The sequence below is a fragment of the Macaca mulatta genome, chromosome 1 (genome assembly GCF_049350105.2).
Source record: "Macaca mulatta isolate MMU2019108-1 chromosome 1, T2T-MMU8v2.0, whole genome shotgun sequence".
NCBI lineage: Eukaryota > Metazoa > Chordata > Mammalia > Primates > Cercopithecidae > Macaca > Macaca mulatta.
The window spans coordinates 178,806,797-178,828,990 of NC_133406.1; the positions used below are offsets into that span (position 1 = coordinate 178,806,797).

Here is a 22,194-nt window from a genome sequence, read left to right on the forward strand (position 1 = left end):
CTGACTCATATCTTTTAAAGGTGAGAATGAATAACAAGCATAACAAATCTCTACCCAGATTCTATCTTTGAAAATCTTCATCATCATCCTTTTTCAGTAAATACTGATTATTTTGTGTTAAGAAAAGCACAGGCATTTATATGCTTTTTTTTTTTTTTTTTTTTTTTTGAGAACTGGTCTCACTCTGTCACCCAGGCTAAAGTGCAGTGGTGTGTTCTCAGCTCACTGCAGCCTTGAACTCCTGGGCTCAAGCCTTCCGAGTAGCTGGGACTACAGTTGCACGTCACCATGCCCGGCTACTTTTTTTTTGGTTTTGTAGAGACAGTGAACTCCTGGCCTCAAGTAATCTTCCTGCCTCAGCCTCCCAGTGTTGGGATTACAGGCATGAGCCAACACACCCAGCCTATATTCATCTTTTTATTTAGTCTTGTAACCTTATAAAGCAAATATTACTTCTATTTTAGATATTATCATTTTAGTAAACAGAGAATAAGAAAGACTAACAAGCTTGCCAAAGTCCCAGGAGTATATCCAGAATGCAAACCTGGACATTTGGGCCCTTTCTGACTCGTAAGTTAGTCCTCTTAACCACACCGTATGTTCACTGCTGTACTGACAAACGTAATATCAGATTAAAATAAAATACAGAGGAAAGGGCTGAAAGGGAAACTTGAGCCCTAGAATTGGTGTGTAAGAATCAGCCAGTCAAGTCAATCTGCTTTCAAGCATCATTCACAGACTAGACGTTTGGTACCAGAATGAGGCAGCACCACTTCCTGGCACTCACTGGGACAGCCTGGCTTTTCTGGATCACTGCCTGCTCCAAATGACACTCATAAACAGGGCGAAGCAGCACAAATCATCACGCCTTGAACAAGATTCCCAATACCTAGTTGTTAATCTGATTCAATCACTCTGGCACACTCTAGGGAGGTCTATGACTTAATCTACTACCATGGTTCTTAATACTGGCATCACACTCAAGTGGGAACTCCAAAACACACCCATTGCTACAGGTAGAAGACTGGTGATGAAACACCTCTGGGGACCGAGTTTCTTCTTTAGATGAACGATTCCTATTCCTTTCTTTTTCTTTTTCATTTCTTTTTAAATAGTTGTTGAGACAGATGCATAGCCAGGCTAATACTCACTCACTTCCTGGAATATCTTGAGCACTTTGCAGGAGAGAGGTGATTACCAGGTATGGCAGTAAAGCTGAGCACCTTTACGCCCACATTTTAGTTCTCCGTGGCCATACCAAAAACACTGATATTTATAGTTTGGCCATGTCTGAAACACTCATTAAAGGTAATACAGCAGATTCACCATCTTCAGGATCCTCTTCTCCTCAGCAATGCCTTCAAGTATGAAGCAGAAACTGTCATGGATAAACATGTGTTAAAAGGAAAGCTACCCTATGAGAAAGCTGACAAGCATTTGCTGCTTGCCTGTTATTCTCTTTTGCCCCTACTAGACACAATGGGATTTTTTGCCAAATTCGTATTCCAAAGCCATGAAATCCCTGCAAAGTTCAACATCAGGCCTGACTTAAGATCTTTGAGGCCTCCTGCTAACTTCATCCCCCTGCAGCTGCCTCACTAAGGCAAGCTTTTGATCTGTACTATCTGGATTTCAAGCTGATATACACACAGCCCCTTTGATCTCTTATTAAGTGGCTTCTGGTCTCCTGATGCCTTTAGTCTTGCTGCACTGAGGTTTTTGGAAGTCAGTCGTCATCCTGAGCACACTACAAACTGCACACACCAGGAGTGGGCTCCCTTCATTCACCCACTTCGCAGGCTTGAAAAGCAATATTTAAGCCATAAGAGAATTTCCCCAGTAGCCACAATCAATCCACTCCATGAGCACACTACTAAGAATTATTTTTCAAATGAAGCAGCTTAAAATGATTTAAAGGATACAGAACTTTCCCATAGAGGGAAAGGAAGCAAATCCTCTGTGAAAAGAAATCTTCAGCCCAGTTGGCAATGGAACTTACAGTACTTTGATACTAATAAAAATAAATGTGGATAGGAATCAGGGATGGGCAAAAAGTAGCCTTTATCAGTTCCCCTAAGTTCTGTCAAGCAAAAAGTGACCTTTAAATGCAGCCGTGTGGTTTGTTTAAAAGTAAGGCATACAATATATCTGCAAGACTACAGATACTACCATTAGTAGCAGATCGACTGCATTTTGCTTAGTACCAATATCTTACATGTGTGACGCGGACCCAAAGAGCTCTTAAAAAAAAAAAAAAAAAGGCAAGAGGAAAAAAGAAACCCAGATGTCAGTGGCCATGTTATAAGATCCCTTGAGCATTAAAGTGAAACCGTATAATAACTTATAGTACACGCCTATGCTTTATATTTTAGATTCTGGAAATAATATGGTTTCATACCTGACTTTATAGTGTTACCACTCTATATACTACTAATGTGTTAAAATTATGTCGATATCTATCAAATGCTAAATCCTACATTCTGTAAACTGATTAGCAAAGATGAACATGAAGATAGTAGGCGTGAACAGGCTATTGAACACTATATACTGATATTAGCATTTACTCAAATTCTCAAAACTCTTGGTAAAAATTAAAGTCCTAATCCCCTCCCCCCAACCCCACCACTGTAAAGCTAAATTCTCTAATAAACAAAGGTAAAACAAGATTAAAATTTGTGGTAGAAGAAATAAATAAATAAATAAATAAAATTTGGTGGAAGAAATAGAAATAGAGTTTGGGGCACTAATATCATAGTCTGAATGTAAACACTTTATGCCCACTTAGCTACAAAGGCCAATAAATTAATTACTGCCATATATAAAGTTGAAACAAAATTGATAGTTATATATTGCTATCACTTAATCTGTCCACATCATAGGAAACCATTAGCAAATTCATGAATTACACACCTGCTTATACTATCTTCCATGAGAATTATCTGAACAAAGAAATAACTCTACATAAGAAAGGATCCATTTTAAGTGGTCTAAATATACGTGAGTCTCACAAACTGTTAAATGCAAGCTATTTGGTAAATATGTACCAAAATTTAAAAAGATATAGTATGCTCTTCTGATGAGCAATTCCACCTCTAGGAATTTATCACCTACCTATCACAAGATTTATTCCCACCTTTTAACAAAAGAGTATCACAAAAATATCCACTAAAGCCCTACTTAAAATACCCACCAACTGGGTACAGAAGGCTGATGAAATAAATTATTGTACGTCAACAATAAAAATACTATCTAGTCATTAAAAAGAAGTAGCTCTATGAATACCTAAATGAAAGAGCGTATAATTTTAAGAAAAAAAATACAGAGCCTTTAAAGTGTGTATATAATCCATTTGACATATAATCCATTTATATGTCAAAAATTTTTAAAAATTAACAATTAAGTACTATTACTTATATAACCATGTATATATAAAATGTTTCTGGAAGGATGGACAAGAAAAACAGAGGTTTTTTACCTGGAAGAAGTAAGGGACTATGGTCGGAGGTAGATTTACTTGTCACAGGATATCTTTATACACCTTTGAATTTTTATGCCATATGTACGTATTACCTACTTTTAAAACATTTTCAATGTGCTCAGAAAGTCATTCTGTTGTGCACAGGATAAGGAAAAAGACAATTAAAGACATACATAAAATGTATACAATCCCTTCCTACAACTTTTATAAATCTTTTTAAAAAGAGAATTCTAATAGAGTTAACAGGCAGTCAAAACTACACACTAAATGTTTTGCACAAATATTAAAACATACTATATTCGAGACTCAGTAACACTGCAATATTTTATATTTTGGTTTTATAACCCATTTCCTCTTTTAAGAAAAATTAATAACTGTCAATTTTTATAGGGAGAAATATTTCCACTATTCTTTTTAATGAGTCGCTGTTTGGCTTTGGTTTCAAACAAATTTTTAAAGCATTACTAACAGTATTTACATATGAATCACCTCCCAATGGCTATGTTATTATGATTTCTATTTTTATCTCTCTAGACTTTGAGAGAGATAAAAATAGTGTTTCAAAAATATCTGCTTTGGCAAAAATTGAGTCACTCAAGAGGGGAGAGGAATGAGCAATAGGATGTAGGAGGGAGGAGAATTATTGGTTAATAAATTTTATCTTCTAAATCACTGAAATTCAAAAAGTACCAAGGATGGCAATATCATGGCTAATGTTCAAAAATTGGCTAATGTCAAACATTTCCAGTGAATTATAATCATGAGGGGTTATTCAAAGTTCAACATAAATCAAAACACCAGAAAATATCTACTTGCCATGTTTAATTTATAAGGTCAACTGAAGGTAAAATCCGTACAGTTCTAATTTTTTTTCAAGCTTTTTGGTAGAAATTAAGAATTACAGACTCGTGGACTACCTAACAATTGTTTCATTATTGAACATTAACCCACAACAAATTACTTGCACTAGTTTAGGATTCTTAAACTTGCAATGATTGTCTTCTGAAGCAATAAAACTAGCTCTTACACAATGCCTATGAGCACACTATATTAATTTTTAATACTTGCTAAACTTTCATATAAGCATGAAAAATGAGAATACTATCTAGTAGCTTAGTTTTTAAGATATGAAATTTTTCACAAGCTGAAAAAACAGAAAGGTCTTCTGTAATAAATTTACTATGCCCTATAATAACATGCACATGGAAATAGCACTCACAAAGAAAAGAGCAGTATAGTATGATGGTTAAAGGCATAGACCTGGTGGAGGAGGAGGCGGCGGAAGAAAAAGAAAGAAAAAAAAAAGACCTGGGGCCCAACTGCTTCAGTTCTACCATATACTACCTGTATGAACTGGACTAATCACTTAAGTTTTCTGTGCCTCCATTTCTTCACTTCTCAAATGACAACAATAAGAGTATCTCTTTCATATGGTTCATGTGAGGAATACATAGCCTAATATATGTAAAGCAATTAGAACATCACCTGGCACTCAGTAAACACTCAATAAATGCTACCTAACATTGGTATTAAAATCAGTGTGAGTATCAGTAATCTTCCACAGAGACAATAGTCTAAGGAATAAAGACATTACACTTAAATACTAGGGAAACAAGACAGAGATAACTAAAGTATAATATAAAAACCTCACCTACAAACTGGCAAGAAATTACAGTATAAAAACTTATAACCTAATTTCTGAAGTTTTGTTGTTTAGAAACAGAGTACTCAGTCAAGCCATAATACTCATGCTTTTGACAAATTACATACCATTGTTTGCCATGACACAATCCTCTAAGGCATGACAATGGAGATCAGTGAATCTTCTAATATGGCACACGTAGAGTGGGATTTTAACTAGCCACCATATGAAGTGGCTAGGCATACTTGAGACTAACAGATGTTCTACCCCTGTTCAAATAATAGCCAACAAAGTTACTGCCACAGTACCCTAAGAGCTAAGAGAAAGACTTACAACCTAATCATATTTATTGTCTTCCTTGTTGCTTTCTCTTTTGCCTTTGACCCAATCTAATTCAAAATGCCTTTCATGAAATGAATGTTTGCACTTTGTACTTTGGCCATATGACTGAGTTGTAGAACTGTGTATCAGACTCAGCTGATCATTTCATGTATAAAGGCATACCTCTTTTCTCTGCTCAGTTACACACCTTCCATCAATATTCTGAGTCACTGACCTGTCCGGAGAGCTACCCTATTGTTCTATAGACTAACTCAAGCTCCTTTATCTGCTCACTCATCTTTCCCCTTTTTTTTTTTTTAAGACAGTCTTGCTCTGTCTCCCAGGCTGGAGTGCAGAGGTGCAATCTCAGCTCACCATAACCTCTGCCTTCCAGGCTCAAGGGATTCTACTGCCTCAGCCTCCTGAGTAGCTAGGATTACAGGCGTGCACCACCATGCCTGGCTAATTTTTATATTTTTTAGTACAGACAGGGTGTCACCATGTTGGCCAGGCTGGTCTCAAACTCCTGACCTCAAGCAATCTGCCCACTGTGGCCTCCCAAAGTGCTGGGATTACAGGTGTCAGCCACTGCACCTGGTCTCTTTTCCTAAAGTTCAGTTCAATTTATATAAAAAGCAAACTTCTGGCCAATAATTCACAATTGGGTAATTCACATATGGCTAATCAAGAATTGGCTGCATTTTAGAATGCAATTTTAAAATTAAATTTAGACTTCACTAAAAAAAGATATCTACTTATTAATTTTTCTAATCTAACTAGAGAGTTAAAGAATTGATAGACTACAAACATAGTATGGTGCCATCTTTGAGGACAGTATCAAAAACTTTTGTGTTTATTTTCTAAACTGAATAATTGTTAATACATTTCCATAATAACATAACATTTCCTATTTCCTTACACACTAATTCACTTAATCCACACAATCCTTTGTGCTAGACATTACTATCTCCATTTTATAAACGAGGAGGTACATAAACACCAATGAAATAGATGCATGTTATTTTGTTAGGCTCTTCAAAAAGTTCTTATTCTAGAGAAAAGGCTGTTCATGAGAAAAGTGGTTAACTGAAATGAAATATTCCAAAGTAAATTTTCAATCTCTTCAATAATGCTAAGCAAGCCCTTTACAACCTAAAAGTTCTCTCCCTCCACCAATACTTTCTCTCTGTAGTTAAATGTTTCTGCAGTACTTCTTGTTCTGAACATGCTAGGCCTGGCGAGACAAGAATTTGCCTTGGCCCTCCTCAGCTACCTAATAAATTCATACAGGACACGCCGAATGCAATAATAGCCAGGGATGTGGCCTTTCATGGCTTTTGCTAAACCTTTGACTGGCCTTGCAAAAAATATTTTTGAACTTTAGAATTTATTACCTAATTACAACAAGGGACGGTATAACTGATTAATTAAGTCGCTCAAAACCAAATTTGAATTGTGTTTACCTGTCATCTAAATGTCATAGTAGATAACAGTTCTAGGTACCACTGACAAATGGTGAAAAATGTGCTGTACACATCTGTAAGTAAACTTAAGACTGACTTAAGAAAAGCATCCAAGTTAGAATTGAAAGTGTTCCCCTCCCCCTGCCCCAAGGTTTAGCTATAGAAATAAATAAGATGAGCCCTTTAATTTGAATCAAAGTGGCATTTAGGAAATTAAGTAGTTATATTCTACAAGAAGCACAAAGACAAAAAGAATATCTAATCCTTTGTTGGCAGAAAATTACTTTATATAATTTGTACAAAAGCAAATATCAGTATGTGTGCTGCTGATTGTGAGATAAATGAGAGGAAAAGGAAAATCCTAGAATTTTATAAATTAAAAATAAAATTTCAAAATGCAATAGAAGTTACTAAACATACCTATAGGAACGCAATGAAGAACAAAAAATTCTGCATTTAGAACTAACTATATATGTTTTTAAGTGTAAAGCTCAGAAGGGGGTTTTCCTGTTAACTAGGGATTAAATTCTTAAGGACCATCTAGTTTTTATTTTCATCCTTTATTGAATTGTTTTTGAGTTCTGAAACATTTCTCTGCCTTAATATGTGCAATATTCAAAATATAAAACCTACATATAATGTCATTTAAGAGCATCAGAGCAACCATTATGATATAAATATTTATTATATAAGAATGCAAACATATAGAGATTCCTACAATAATAGAAATGGAAATATACCTGAATATCTAAGACCACATCTGAAAGGTGTCTTCTAAATTAAATCCCAATTATCAAAATCAATTATTAACAAATTCCCATTAAATGTGTTCATTCAATTCCAGTTAATTTTGGCTAACCTAGGCTGGGCACGGTGGCTCATGCCTCTAATTCCCATTAAATTTGTTCATTCAATTCCAGTTAATTTTGGCTAACCTAGGTTGGGCACGGTAGCTCACGCCTGTAATCCCAGCATGTTAGGAGGCTGAGGCAGAGGAATCACTTGAGGTCAGGAATTCAAGACTAGCCTGGCCAAAATGGTGAAACCCCATCTCTAAGAAAAATAGAAAAGTTAGGAGGACATGGTGGTACGTGCCTGTAGTCCCAGCTACTCAGGAGGCTGAGACAGGAGAATCTCTTGAACCTGGGAGGCACAGGTTGCAGTGAGCCGAGATCATGCCACTGCACTCCAGTCTGGCGACAGAGTCAGACTCTGTCTCAAAACAGAAAAAAAAAAAAAAAAAAAAAAAAAAGGTCAGGCCTAATTTTGGCTCACCTAAACTTTATTAAATCATTCTGCAAATATTTATTAACCACCTAGTGGTTCTAGATAACTTAGCTACAATGGGGAGGAAAAAAAAGAGTCCCCGCCACTTGTTTTACATATCCTAATATTAAAGTCTATAATATTAATAGACTTTCAAACGCTTAACTGTGTTCAGATCTCTTGATAAATATATTTCTCAAAATATTTGGAATCAACAACTTATCATTCAGTAGTATTCCAAAGAGAAATTCTAAAAAGGAAGAGGGTTATCTGGCACAGAACTATGCCAGCAAAAATGAAATAGATTTCTTTTTCAGTAAATTTAAATCACACTGCCAAAATATAGAATCTAGACCGGGCACAGTGGCTCATGCCTGTAATCTCAGCGCTTTGGGAGGCCGAGGAAGGCTGATCACTTGGTCAGGAGTGCAAGACCAGCCTTGGCCAACATGGTGAAATCCCATCTCTACTAAAAATACAAAAATTAGCCGGGTGTAGTGGTGGATGCCTGCAGTCCCAGCTATTCAAGAGACTAAGGCAGGAGAATCACTTGAACCAGGGAGATGGAGGTTACAGGGAGCCGAGATCGTGCTACTGCACTGCAGCCTGGGTGACAGAGTGAGACTCTGTCTCAAAAAAAAAAAAAAAAAAAGAATTTAATATTTCTCATATAATGCTCAAACTATTTTTCTTTTAATCTATTCCTGATTGCCTTATTATATTAAATAATTGATTTTTTAATATCACTTGGCATTTTATGTGCTTTAATAGAACACATTTTGCTTTACTAAACCACAATGTGTTTAGGCAGCACCAAAGCAGTAAAATATGCATCTTAAAAGTTAAGAGATTTCTTGGCAACAATTTTAATTCCCCCAAATAATCAGCATTCTGAATATATGACAGTAACTGGTAGAATTGTATAACATATAGATGTCTTGTTGTGACCTTTTACATCTCCCTCCCCCAAATGTATCAGTAACTTTACCCTAGTTATAACTGGAGTAGCTATAAATATATAAATACATAGATATTATATATTAATATAAATGCAATATATAACTTGACCAAGAACATTTCTATTTATTTAAGCACATTGAAATTAATAGGTAAGCTAAACTATAAACCTTCGTGTGAAGGGGAGGGAGAGGAGAGTACGAATTGGGAACAAATGCTAATGTGTATGGGATTCCTTTTTTGGGTGTTGAAGATGTTCTAAAATTAGAGTGTGGTGATGGTTGCACAACTCTGAGAATATACTAAAAACGACTGAACTGTATGCTTAAAATGGGTGAATTTTATGGTATGTGAAAGATATCTGAATAAAGCTGAGGAACAAAAGTCCTCCATATAAACAAGTTCATCAAGATCCTGTCTCTAAAAGCACCCACAGATATATAACTATTGCTTCCCTTATTGTCCAGTTCCTATATAATTAATCCATCATTTTATTCACTAAGGGAGCTACTAATTTTAAAGATAACAATTGAAAGTAGTATAATATCCCATCTTTGGGATTCAGTTTTGCTTAAGTCAATAGGGGTCTTAAACAATTACTACTTCACATAACTTTAATACAAACCAATCACTCCAAAGAAAACACCTCTACATAGGTTCTTATACCTGGTAATCCAAAATGCTGAATCCCAAACCTTTACAATCTTTTACTAGTTCAACAATCTTGACTTCAGGGGACCACAGTGCTAATTCCCCATCATCATCTTCTTCAGCATTGACATCCATATCGCGGTCAATCTGAAATACCAAAGAAGATAAATGCTTCAAAACACTATGCTTTCAATTCTGAAAAGAATGCACATATCAAGAATCTCACAGCTTCTTCTCAAACTGGGAATTCTCTTTGGCATGCGTAGTTTTTCTTTCTAATCTTTGCAAAAGGGCCATGCTCTGGGGCACACACACTCCAGGATAATATCTTCATAAAAATTCAAGCGCTTAAAAATTCAGACTGTTCATACAGTTTTTTTTATTAATGTAAAGTATTTATTTCATTCAAAGTATTAACACTGACCTCTTATACTTCAATGAGTTCTGTCATCCCATTAGAAGCATAAAAGGAAAAATATGCAATTTAAGTAAATGAAAACATCACACATAGTAGAAGCTTATAAGATATGTAAGTAGTGATACCTGGATTCATAATTACAGACAGAGACAAAGAAAGAGATGTCAACACAGAGACAGGCTGGAGCAGGACAGGGAAACCACTTCTGCTGGCTCCTGGAAGTTTTCAAGAAAAACTTTACTAGAAAATAAGGTGAGAAAAAAAAAATCCAAGTCTTTGGTCATCACATAAGTCTAAAATGAAAAAAAATCACTGAGTTGAAATAATGAAAACCTAATCTTAGAAGAAATAGGTCAGCACAACTGCCCAGCATACAGTTCCTTTGTTACTTTTCTTGATTTTCCTCCTGAAAGTCCCTCTATTCTAGACACCCTGTCTTTTTAGGAAGAAGAGTCATTGCTATGTGGAATTCCAGGAAGTTAAATGAGAGGGTCTATGAATCTACTATGCAGAAGAAAGGCTGCTTCAAAAAACCTTCTGTTTTTATACTAATTATAGCATTGTACTGTTGTTTTCATCTGATTGACATTCCCCAAAATACTCTAAACTTCTATCTGAAGCTCAAAACTTATCTTTTATAGCCCAAGCAATGAACAAAACACCTGGCTCCTAAGTTAGAATGGAAACTCTACGAGGCCTACCACAGAGTTTACCATGGTTATCAGCTCAACCGTAAAATGCCTGGCTCATAGTAGGTATAAAATAATATTTGTTCAATAAATTAAAAATTACCTATCTTTCAGTGTGTTTCTCTTGAAACTCCTTCTCAATAAAGGTACCAAGTAAATAATTTTTTAAAGTAGACTTCCTAAAACTTTGGGTAACCTCAGTAAATAAAAATGCATCATCTCTACAAACATAATTTTGAAACACCAGTTTAAGAGCATCAATTTAATGTAATCAAAAAAGGGAAGGGAAAAACCCTATATAATTAGGAAAATAGCTAGTTTAAAAATTTTATTTTATTTATGTATTTATGTATGTATTTATTCTTTCCAACATTTTAGGTTCAGGGGGTATGTATGCAGGTTTGTTACATGGGCAAATTGTGTGTCACAGGAGTCTAATGTACAGATTATTTTGTCACCCACATAATAAGCATAGTGCCTGACAGGTAGTTTTCTCATCCCCACCCTCCTACCCTCTACCCTCAAGTAGGTCTCAGCGTATATTCTTCTCTTCTTTGTGTCCATGTGTACTCAATGTTTAGCTCCCACTTATTAGTGAGAACATGTGGTATTTGGTTTTCTGTTTCTGCTTTAATTTGCTTAGGATAATGGCCTCTGGCTCCATTCAGGTTGCTGCAAAGAATGTGATTTCATTCTTTTTTCTGACTGGATAGTATTCCGTGGTGTCTATGTACCACATTTTCTTCATCTAATCCACTGTTGATGGGCATGGGGTTGGTTCCATGTCTTTGCTATTGGAAAAAGTACTGTGATGAACATACGCATGCATCTTTATGGTAAAACAACTTATATTCCTCTGGGCATATACAAAGTAATGGGACTGCTGGGTTGAATGGTAGTTCTGTTTTAAGTTCTTTGAGAAATCTCCAAAATGCTTTCCACAGTGACTGAACTAATTTACATTCCCACCAGCGGTGCTAAGTATTTCCTTTTCTCCACAACCTCCCCAGCATCTGTTATTTTTTAACTTTTTAATAATGGTCATTGTGACTGGTATGAGATGGTATCTCACTGTAGTTTTGATTTGCATTTCTCTAACGATCAGTGATATTAAGCATTTTTTCATATAGTGGTTGGCTGCATATATGTCTTCTTTTGAGAAGTGTCTGTGCGTGTCCGTTGCCCATTTTTTAAAGGGGCTGTCTGTTTTTTTCTTGCTGTTTTAAGTTATTTCTAGATTCTGGATATTAGATCTTTGTCAGATGCATAGTTTACAAATATTTTCTTTCAGTCTGTAGGTTGCCCGTTTACTCTGTTGATAGTTTCTTTTGCTGTGCAAAAGCTCTAGTTTAATTAAGTGCCACTTGTCAATTTTTGTTTTTGTTGCAATTGCTTTTGGAATCTTCATCATGAAATCTTTGCCAAGGCCAATATCCACAATGGTAGTTCCTAGGTTTTCTTCTAGGGTTTTTATAGTTTTAGGTTTTACATTTAAGTCTTTAATCCATGTTGAGTTGATTTTTGTATATGGTGAAAGGAAGGGGTCCAGTTTCAATCTTCTGCATATGGGTAACCAGTTTTCCCAGCAACATTTTCCAAATAGGAATTCCATTCCCCATTGCTTGTTATTGTCAGCTTTGTTAAACAGCAGATGATTGCAGATGTGTACCTTTATTTCTAGGTTCTCTAACCTGCTCCATTGATCTATGTGTCTATTTATGTACCAGTACCATGCTGTTTTGGTTACTATAGGCTTGTAGTATAGTTTGAAGTTGGGTAGTGTGATACTCTGGCTTTGTTCTTTTTGCTTAGGACTGCTTTGGCTATTTGGGCTCTTTTTTGGTTCGAAAAAATTTTCTAAAAATTTCCTTAAAATTTAGAAAAATTTTAGAATAGTCGTTTTCTAATTCTGTGAAAAAAGTCACAGAAATAGCATTGAATCTACAAATTGCTTTGGGCAGTATGGCCATTTTAACACTATTGAGTCTTCCTATCCATGAGGATGGTATGTTTTTCTATTTGCATCATCTCTGATTTCTATCAGCAGTGTTTTATAATTCTCATTGTAGATATCTTTCACTTCCCTGGTTAGCTGTATTCCTGTTATCTTGTTCTTTTAGTGGTTACTGTGAATGAGACTGAGTTCCTAATTTGGTTCTCAGCTTGGATGTTACTGGCGTAAAGAAATGTTACTGATTTCTGTACAGTGATATTGTATCCTGAAACTTTGCTGAAGTTGTTTATCAGATTTAGGAGGCTTTGGGCAAGAGACTATGGGGTAGAAAAACATTTTTTAAATTAGGATTGGTCCAGATCTTAAACTGTCACTGCAGGACACAGGTGGTCAATTAGTGATCCACAGTGGACTGAACCTAAACATGGGAACAACATGAAGCTGAAAACTTGAAATGAGTGGAAACTTCATGGATCAATAACCTCTGCATATTTCAGTCTGATGTGTGGAAGTGATACACTTAAAAAGGAAACACTTATATCTTGCAACAAAAAGTAAAGTTCCATTGGCTAATACAACATGATTGATGTTTTACTAGGGTATTTAATACCCTCACTGATTAATGAGTATTAGAATTTTGGCTGAGCTGCCTAACCAGATAGGGTTTAAGAATATACGATGGTATTAGGAGAAATGAAAAAAGAGACAGATGGAAAAAGAGCCAAGATTTTAAGAAACCACATACAATTACAAAACCTGTATTTATAGAAATTTCAAGGCATTCGAGGTACATAAGATATTATACTGCAACCTGAAATATATCACTTTGATACAATCAATTCTGCATAACTCCTGTATTTACAGAATGGAAAGCAATCAACTAATGGGCAGCAAGGTTGACATTTAGCATAATTCAAAGCTGTTGTTCACCATTGTGGTAAAGCATGACAGACAGGGGCAGAGAGTCAGCAAGTGGGGTTTGTGATTTACACACCTTGCAAGATTAGATTAAAGGCATTGTTATCAGCCTTCAGAGGGAACCCACCACCCACATTTCATTTTGGTAAGGATAGCAAGTCACAAAAGTGTGGCATTTGAGTACCCTCCTTGAAACAGTTTTTACAAAAGTTAAACATTTTTTTAAAAAAGAGTCAACCAATAATCAAAAATTTACCAAGCCCCTCTTATATGCCTAATATAGACTAAAAACACTATGAATGGAAAATAATTTTAAGTTATGGCCTTTGCCCACTGTGAGCTGACAGTCTTCTTGGATAAACAAGATGAACACATACTAAAGTATCTATAAGACAGTGCTAGATTCTTATGTACTTTAGGACATAAGAAAACAAAAACGGATGGACCGGCAAAGACTCAAACAACCATAGCCGACTGTTACTGAGCACTTCCCACGTGCAAGGCATTATGTTAAGAACTTGCTCACATGACCGCATTTCCTTCTTGCACAAACTCATGAGATGGGTAAGTATGATAAGTATCACCATTTTTCAAAGGAAAAATATGAACAGAAAGTCATTTGTCCAAAGATTCACAATTATTAGGTAGTAGGGGCAGGATTAGTTTCACATGTACTGAAATCCAGAACTTCAGTAAAAGGCCCCATGAATGTAAACTGGTGTTTAGTGGAATTACAATCTAAAAGAGATTGAAAAGGGGGGAAAGCAGCATAAAAGACGAGGTTACAAATAGCATAAGATGGCAAAGCATGTACTCAAAACTCTTCCGCTGGGTACAGTGGCTCACACCTGTAATTTCAGCACTTCGTGAGGTTGAGGTGGGAGGATTGCTTGAGTCCAGGAGTTTGAGAACACCCTGGGAAATATGGCAAGACCCTGACTGTAGGAAAAAATTTTTTTAGTTAGCTGGGTGTGCTGGCATGTGCCTGTGGTCCCAGCTACTTGGGAGGCTGAGGCAGGAGGACTGCTTGAGCCCAGAAGGTCAAGGCTATAGTAAGCCATGTTCAAAACACTACGCTCCAGCCTGGGGAGATCCTGTTTTAAAAACAAAACAAAATAAAACTCTTCATAATCATAATGCTCTTTAAAAAAAAAAAAAAAAGAATGCCAAGAGCATATAAAGTGTTATTCCACTCTCTGGTCTTCTGAAGGGTTTTATAGCAATTTCCAGACTCACTTTGAAATGTATCATACAGTGTCTTTTTTTTTTTTTGAGACGGAGTTTCGCTCTTGTTGCCCAGGCTGGAGTGCAATGATGAGATCTCGGCTCACTGCAACCTCCTCCTCCCGGGTTCAAGTGATTCTCCTGCCTCAGCCTCTCAAGTAGCTGAGATTACAGGCATGCGCCACCATGCCCGGCTAATTTTTTGTACTTTTAGTAGAGACGAGGTTTTTCCATATTGCTGGTCAGGCTGGTCTCCAACTCCCAACCTCAGGTGATCCGCCTGCCTCAGCCTCGCAAAGTGCTGGGATTTACAGGTGTGAGCCACCATGCCTGGCTGAGTTTCATATTTTTAAGGCTCTGAAAAAGGGAAGTACATTAGATATGCAACACTCACAAACACCTTAACCTTATATAAGACAAACTGAGTTGAACTGGAAGCCAAAAGTAATGAATCCAGGCAATTACTAAAAAAAAGATTCTCTAAAATCAAAATGCATGTACATCAATGTTGCCAACATGTCAAGGAAAGGGAAGGAAAGAATTTTTTGATGTTAAATGAAGAGTAACAATTTGAAAAGCTATGCATTGCTGCCTTAGTCAAGTAAAAAAAGAGCAGAGTGGAATGGTTTCCCCTCTCTTCATATTGCAGTACAGTCTTCGGGGCATCTTTGATGAATGGGCATGCCTATGGGAACCGCACTATATTCATTTAGTACCTCCATCTCAGGAAGAGAGGTTTCAGTGCACCTTGGTTCATCTACAGAAGCCTCATCATCAAACAACCTCCGACAGCAAACCAAAGTAAAAGGGGGTGGCACTTCTTTAAGAAAGGAGACTGCTTCTCGGCGAGATTTTCCGTAGAGCTGCGTGCCATTGACCTAGGAAGACAAGGGGATAAGTCAGAACTGAGGTAGCCCCAAATGAAAAAACAAAAATCTCTTATTTATATCAATCTACCAAATGAAAATAGGACATCATTTTATTTTCCCTGTAAACAAGGGGACTCGCTTTAATCATATTATGATAAAATAATATGCAAATAAAAATGTTAGAAATCCTTAAAATTTTTAAAATCTAAGGCTAAATCTTTGCATGTCTTGATGGATAAAATATAAAATGCATGCAGAGTATGCCCTTACTGGGTAAGGCTCTACCTAATTTTTTGCAGCACTGTGGTTTCTCCTTTCAATACTCCAATGTCGTATTTTCTCACCTACCTCTACTCAGCTCTCCTTAAACACACTAAGTATCATTTACAGCCCTTTAAGACTGTTTCCCTTTGCATTTTCATTTTATAAGAATACCATTACAGAAATTTAAGGATGTTAAAAAAAAAACCATTTTATTTACTACTTAAAGTATAGCTAATAAGTCTAGAATACTTGACTATCAAAATTTAACATCAGCCCACAATATTCTTTCACATCTCATACACTCCTAATACCATCCTAGAAAAATAACTTCTATTGAAAAGAAATATACATAACTTTGCATCAGTTACATTCTTATATGCTCTGCTATACAGCAATCAAGTATGCATAGAAAATACTAAAATAATTTTTAAAATAATTTTATTCAAGTGTCTCATATTGTTTAAAAGAAAAAGGTATTCTTTATTAATGATTAATCCTTGTCACCAAAAAATTACCTAAATTTCATATTACTTTTGGCGCATAATAATAATACTTGGCACCAAAGATGATTTGGCTACATAATTCTAATTTTTCATATATATGACTTGAGCTCAAAGGGTCCTGTCAGTTCTAACTGTAGGTCTCTAAAAGCTGATCTGTCTGCTACTCCCAAAAAGCTGAGGCATGGACAGAATCCAGACAACAAATAATCTTTTCGCATCTGACTCCTACCCTCCTGGGAGGGTTGAGAAGCATTATTTGCTTTAAAGATATTTCTAGTCTGGCATTAATTTCTAATAGGTGCCGTGCTAATGTTCAGATAACTGGCCAGCCTGACTTTACTGGGAGAAGCCCTTCTACAAGTCTTTCACTGCACCAGAGAGGAAGCGGACACTGGGTTGCTGGAAATCTTCAGCAGCGGGCTGAGTCTCAGGTCAACCATCCCTGGGAACCACTCTCAAGCCTGTAACATATCAAGCACTTAGCCGTCAAGTCAGACATATCTCCCTGCCTCTTAATTATTTACAAAGAAACCACCACATGGTAAAGGGACCCACGTGCACTTTAGGAAGCTAGCTCTACTGGAAAGTCTTCAGGACAAATGAAGAGGTCTAAGGGGACAGCAAGCTCAGCAGCTGATGAAAGGTTTTTCCTTGGAATAACTGCAAGTCCACCTTTACACAAGAAGAGGCAGGGAGGTACCCATCACTGGTCACACCGTATCCATGATTTCAACTGGTGTCACAAGTGCACAAAGTTCTAAAATCAACTAAGTGGGTAGTAACTTATACTAAAGAAATGCAAGGAGATAGAATCAGATCAGGAATTCTATCCATACATGAGTATGAGTTTGTGTTTCACTTCAACAAATTAGAAAGTCACTTTTCAGGTTTTTATCTTGGAGTACCTTTAAATATTTATTTGTCTCATTACTTATTCATTTGAATTGTCTCCAATTATTATACCAGTGCCTGGTAGTCCTCCTCACTGCTCTGTTGCTAAAGGGATTGGTCACATTTCCCATTACCAACTCCTATCTAAGGGGATTTATAGCTGCTGTAAATAGCTGTTCTGGGATGAAACTTGGCACAGTGTTCTAACCCCAAAGCATATTTGTGTTTCTGGTTTTAAGTTCTAAGGAGTACATTAAACACACACACACACACACACACACACATACACACACACACACACTCCACACTTTGAGTTCAGGAGTTTATTTGGCTAACTATACTGAGATTTTTAAATTTTGTATTTTTGGTTATTCAGAAGAAGCTAATTTTTATTTTAGAATTCACAGTATTTCTCAAGGTCCATCAACTTGAGAGCCTCCTAGGTGCTATCAAATCTCGATTATCCCAAGTTTTTGACTGGAAAATGCACACACACATACACACTTCCAGAGTACAGAACATTGCACAAGCGCAGCCCCACTATTTTACCACATCCAACCATCATCCCAGCCCATAAAGCTTGTTAATATGCCTTTTTCACAGTGATGATATTGCCAATACCCTGCAATGAGATAATGCTTTATAATTTACATGGATGGTATTTCATTAGATCCTTATAAGCTCATAGTGAAGTGGGCATTTATTGATGAAGGAACTGATCCTCAACAAAGTCAAGTGACATGCCAAGGGACACATGCTAACCTGTGGCAATTCAGACAGAAAGTAGCTTTTCTGACTCCAAATCTGTGCTTCTTTCCTTATCTCAAGCTCTTTCACCAGGTATCTATATTTAAGAACTCAAAAAATCTTCACACTACCTTATTATAGCACATTCTTCTACAAGGTGGTAGGCCCATGGGATCCTAGTCTTGGCTAAAGCATACAGAATCCAGCTGATGGCTGGGATCACCTATACTTGCTCTGCTGTGATCCAGCCAACATTTCTTTAGCACCTACTACATACTAGTAGTGATTTATACTTAATACCACCAAATTTCACACTTAAAAATGGTTAAAATAGGCAAGGCGTAGTGGCTCATGACTGTAATTCCAGTACTTTGGGAGGCCGAGGTAGAAGAATTGCTTGAGCCCAGGAGTTCAAGACCAGCATGAGCAAAATAGCCAGACACTGTTTCTACAAAATAACTAAAAAAATTAGTTGGGCATGGTGGCGCACAGCTATGGTCCTAGCTACTCGGGAGGTTGAGGTGGGAAGATTGCTTGAGCCCAGGAGTTTGATGCTGAAGTAAGCTATGACCACACCACCGCACTCCAGCCCGGGCAACAGAGTGAGACTCTGACTCTAAAAAAAAAAAAAAAGAAAAAGGGTTAAAATGGTAAATTTCATGTTACATATATTTTGCCACCAAAAAAAAAAAAAAAAAAAGTGGACCAGGTGCAGTGGCTCACACACATAATCTTAGCACTTCAGGAGACTGAGGTGGGTGGATTGTTTGAGTCCAGGGGTTCAAGACCAGCTTGGGCAACATAGCAAGACACCGTCTCAAAAAAAAAAAAAAAAAAAAGTGAATTAAATTGGTTATACTCATACCTCCACTTCTCCCAAACAAATGTGTCTCATTTTCAACACCTAATAACTACATACTACAGCAATAGTCTCTAATCTACAAATTATCATGTATGATATCCACAAATATATGACCGTGCCCAGCCAATAAGAAGAGGAAGACCAAAAAGAAAGCATAATTATTCTAACAAAATGTAGGGCATTAATCTGCAGTAAGAAGCCCAATACCATTCCCTTGAATACCTCTAAAAATAAGCAACTTACTACATCTTAAAACAGGACTCCAATACCCTACCCTCCCATGTTTATGACATTGGCATTGGTGACACTATAACTCAGGTGATTTGTGATGAGAACACATTTTTCTAAAACTTAAAAATTCCTGCCTGTGTCTTTCGTTCTCTGTAAATTTTACCTCAAGCAGCTCATCTTCTGGCTGTAGGAGACCCAATGTGTCAACAGGACCACCAGAAACAATTGAAGAAATATAATGGTGCCCATCAAAGGAATCCACTTCCACACCAAGCCTCAGAGTGTGAATAGGCAGCAGCTGTAGCAAAACACAAAGCAATGATCAAACATGACAACGACACATCCAGCTATTCATCCTCCATCCACTGCAATTTTGAAGTGAAAAACCCCACCTCTTGAATCAGATCACCAAAATTCTAAAAGAGGACAATAATGGGAAAATTAGCTTCAGGTAAAATATGAAGTCATTGGTCATCTTGTTCTCACTCCTCTTTTCCTTCCAGATTCCCTGGAAATGAAGAGACGGATGTATATAGTCTTACTTTCCATTCTAAGCTCCAGGCAGTCCACACTTCCGGTAGTCCTCATTATGTATGCTGTGTTTCACTTTTCTATGGGACTCCCCATCCCCCAGAACATCCTAACTTTCCTTTATTATCTAATTACCTTCTACTCACACTTAAATGCCATGGCAGGAAGCCCTGAGTTCTTGAACCTCCATCTGGGGTTCAAGATCACTCTGTGCACATCTCCATCACAGCTCACAACATACTAGGCTTAGAATTTGTTTTTTGTTTGTTTTTTTGTTTTGTTTTGTTTTGTTTTTGAGACAGAGTCTCACTCTGTTGCCTAGGCTAGAGTGCAGAAGTACAGTGGTGCAATCTCAGCTCACTGCAACCTCTGCCTCCTGGGTTCAAGCACTTCTCATGCCTCAGCTTCCCAAGTAGCTGGGACTAGAGGCGTGCACCACCACGCTCAGCTAATTTTTTTGTATTTTCAGTAGAGATGAGGTTTCACCACATTGAGAATTCCTAGTCTCTTGATTGTCCCTCCTCCACTCCTTACCCAAATGCAGAGTCTGTACCTTTAATCGCCATAACCTCAGCCCTGGAACAGTACCTGGCACTGAATATGGGCTCGTTAAATGTTATTTGAACCAATCCATGAAGAATAATGCCTCATTTAAGATGTCCTTTTCCATCTAGCCAACTTAAGTGAAAACATTTCCGATTTGGGAAAGGCAATCGTTTATCCATTCTAAGTCTATGCGGATTCATATGGGCTAAGACACGAGTCAAGGGCTAAGAAACTCTAGCCAATGTCGAGTAAAGAGATGAGTGTCTTAGTTGCACTCATCTTTGTTGGTCGTCACGATCAAGGGCATTCACCAAACTCCATTCCCCTGACTTTCAAAGACAGACTAATGATTTCTCGTTGTGGCCTTATAATCTGAAATATGGTAAATGGTACTCATGATGATTGACATTTCCTGTATCAACAGTCTGATACCTAAAAATACCAGACCTATCTCGAACTATACTTTATAAGGAGAAAACCCTACACAGGGTGGCAGTGCATCCACCATGTGGCTCTCTTCCTCTTCTCTGTGATCCTCTATCCCTGAGCTTGCCACCTCCCTCAGTCTTCTGCTTTCAGTCCCCAGAGTGCCACAGGCCTTCCTTCAGACAACATCTGAGGCTCACTTCTGTCTCACTATAGACATGCAGACAAATGTGAAGTGGCAAGGAGACTGGCGGACTAAGACCTTAACACGGGCATAAGAGACTGCTAGCCCTGGGATAATTTCCTGAAAATTAAGTGCTCCTAACCACTAAGCACTTCAGGATCTACAACCATCTTTGGCAAGATGTTCTAGTTCTCTAAATGAAAGGTTAAGACAGTTTTTCCGGCCGGGTGCGGTGACTCATGCCTGTAATCCCAGCACTTTGGGAGGCCGAGGCAGGCGGATCACGAGATCAGAAGATTGAGACCAACCTGGCTAACACGGTGAAACCCTGTCTCTACTAAAAATACAAAAAAATTAGCCGGGCGTGGTGGCAGGCGCCTGTAGTCCCAGCTACTCAGGAGGCTGAGGCAGGAGAATGGCTTGAACCCGGGAGGCAGAGCTTGCAGTGAGCCGAGATCGCGTCACTGTACTCCAGCCTGGGTGACAGAGTGAGACTCCGTCTCAAAAAAAAAAAAAAAAAAGCATCAAAAAGCATGACATGCAGTGTGTGTGAAGGCAACAATCATCTGTTTCACCCACTCTGTCATTTCAGCACTTTCTGTGCTTCCTCTCTGTGCTTTCTTTCTTCTCACTGCTGCCACTTCATTCTCTTGTCATTGTACCAAATAATGGGTATGGATACACTAAGGAGATATTAGTGTCATGTGGCAGGACATGAAAGAAGGTAAGGAAAAGCTCTCAGAAAAATGTTTCTGTATTAACAGTTTACCTCCCATCTCTGCCAGCCATCTTCCTTCCTTATTTATGAGCCAGATGCTACAGGGCAGCGAGTTGCCAGTGGATCCACCATAGCTCATCCCCAATGCGGTGCTGGGGCTTATACTGGCTTGAGAGTAGACTGTTAAATTTTCAGTGATTTTGCAAGCTAGTTGTTAAACACAGCTATTATTTAAAATTAAACCACATAAAGTTACAATTAATAAAAATAAATGTAGGCAAGGCGTGGTAGCTCACACCTTTAATCCTAACACTTTGGGAGGCCAAGGCGGGCAGATCACCTGAGGTCGGGATTTCGAGACCAGCCTGACCAACATGGAGAAACCCCATCTCTACTAAAACAAAAATTAGCTGAGTGGGTGTAATCTCAGCTATTCGGGAG

At 37.5% G+C, this 22,194-nt stretch overlaps 1 protein-coding gene across 19 annotated transcripts in view; it reads right to left on the reverse strand.

The window, feature by feature from the left end:
* Positions 1-22,194, reverse strand: part of PATJ (PATJ crumbs cell polarity complex component) — a 424,482-nt gene that overhangs the window by 316,797 nt on the left and 85,491 nt on the right. For all 19 annotated transcript variants that reach the window (XR_013401362.1, XR_013401361.1, XR_013401351.1 and 16 more), the window contains 3 exons: positions 19,512-19,646; positions 15,698-15,859; positions 9,794-9,925 (listed from right to left, as the gene is read on the reverse strand). Coding sequence is in view for 16 of the 19 variants with exons in the window: in XM_077954993.1 (XP_077811119.1) it covers positions 9,794-9,925; positions 15,698-15,859; positions 19,512-19,646 (429 nt within the window). In the remaining 3 variants the exon portion in view is untranslated. The remainder of the gene's footprint in view (positions 1-9,793; positions 9,926-15,697; positions 15,860-19,511; positions 19,647-22,194) is intronic.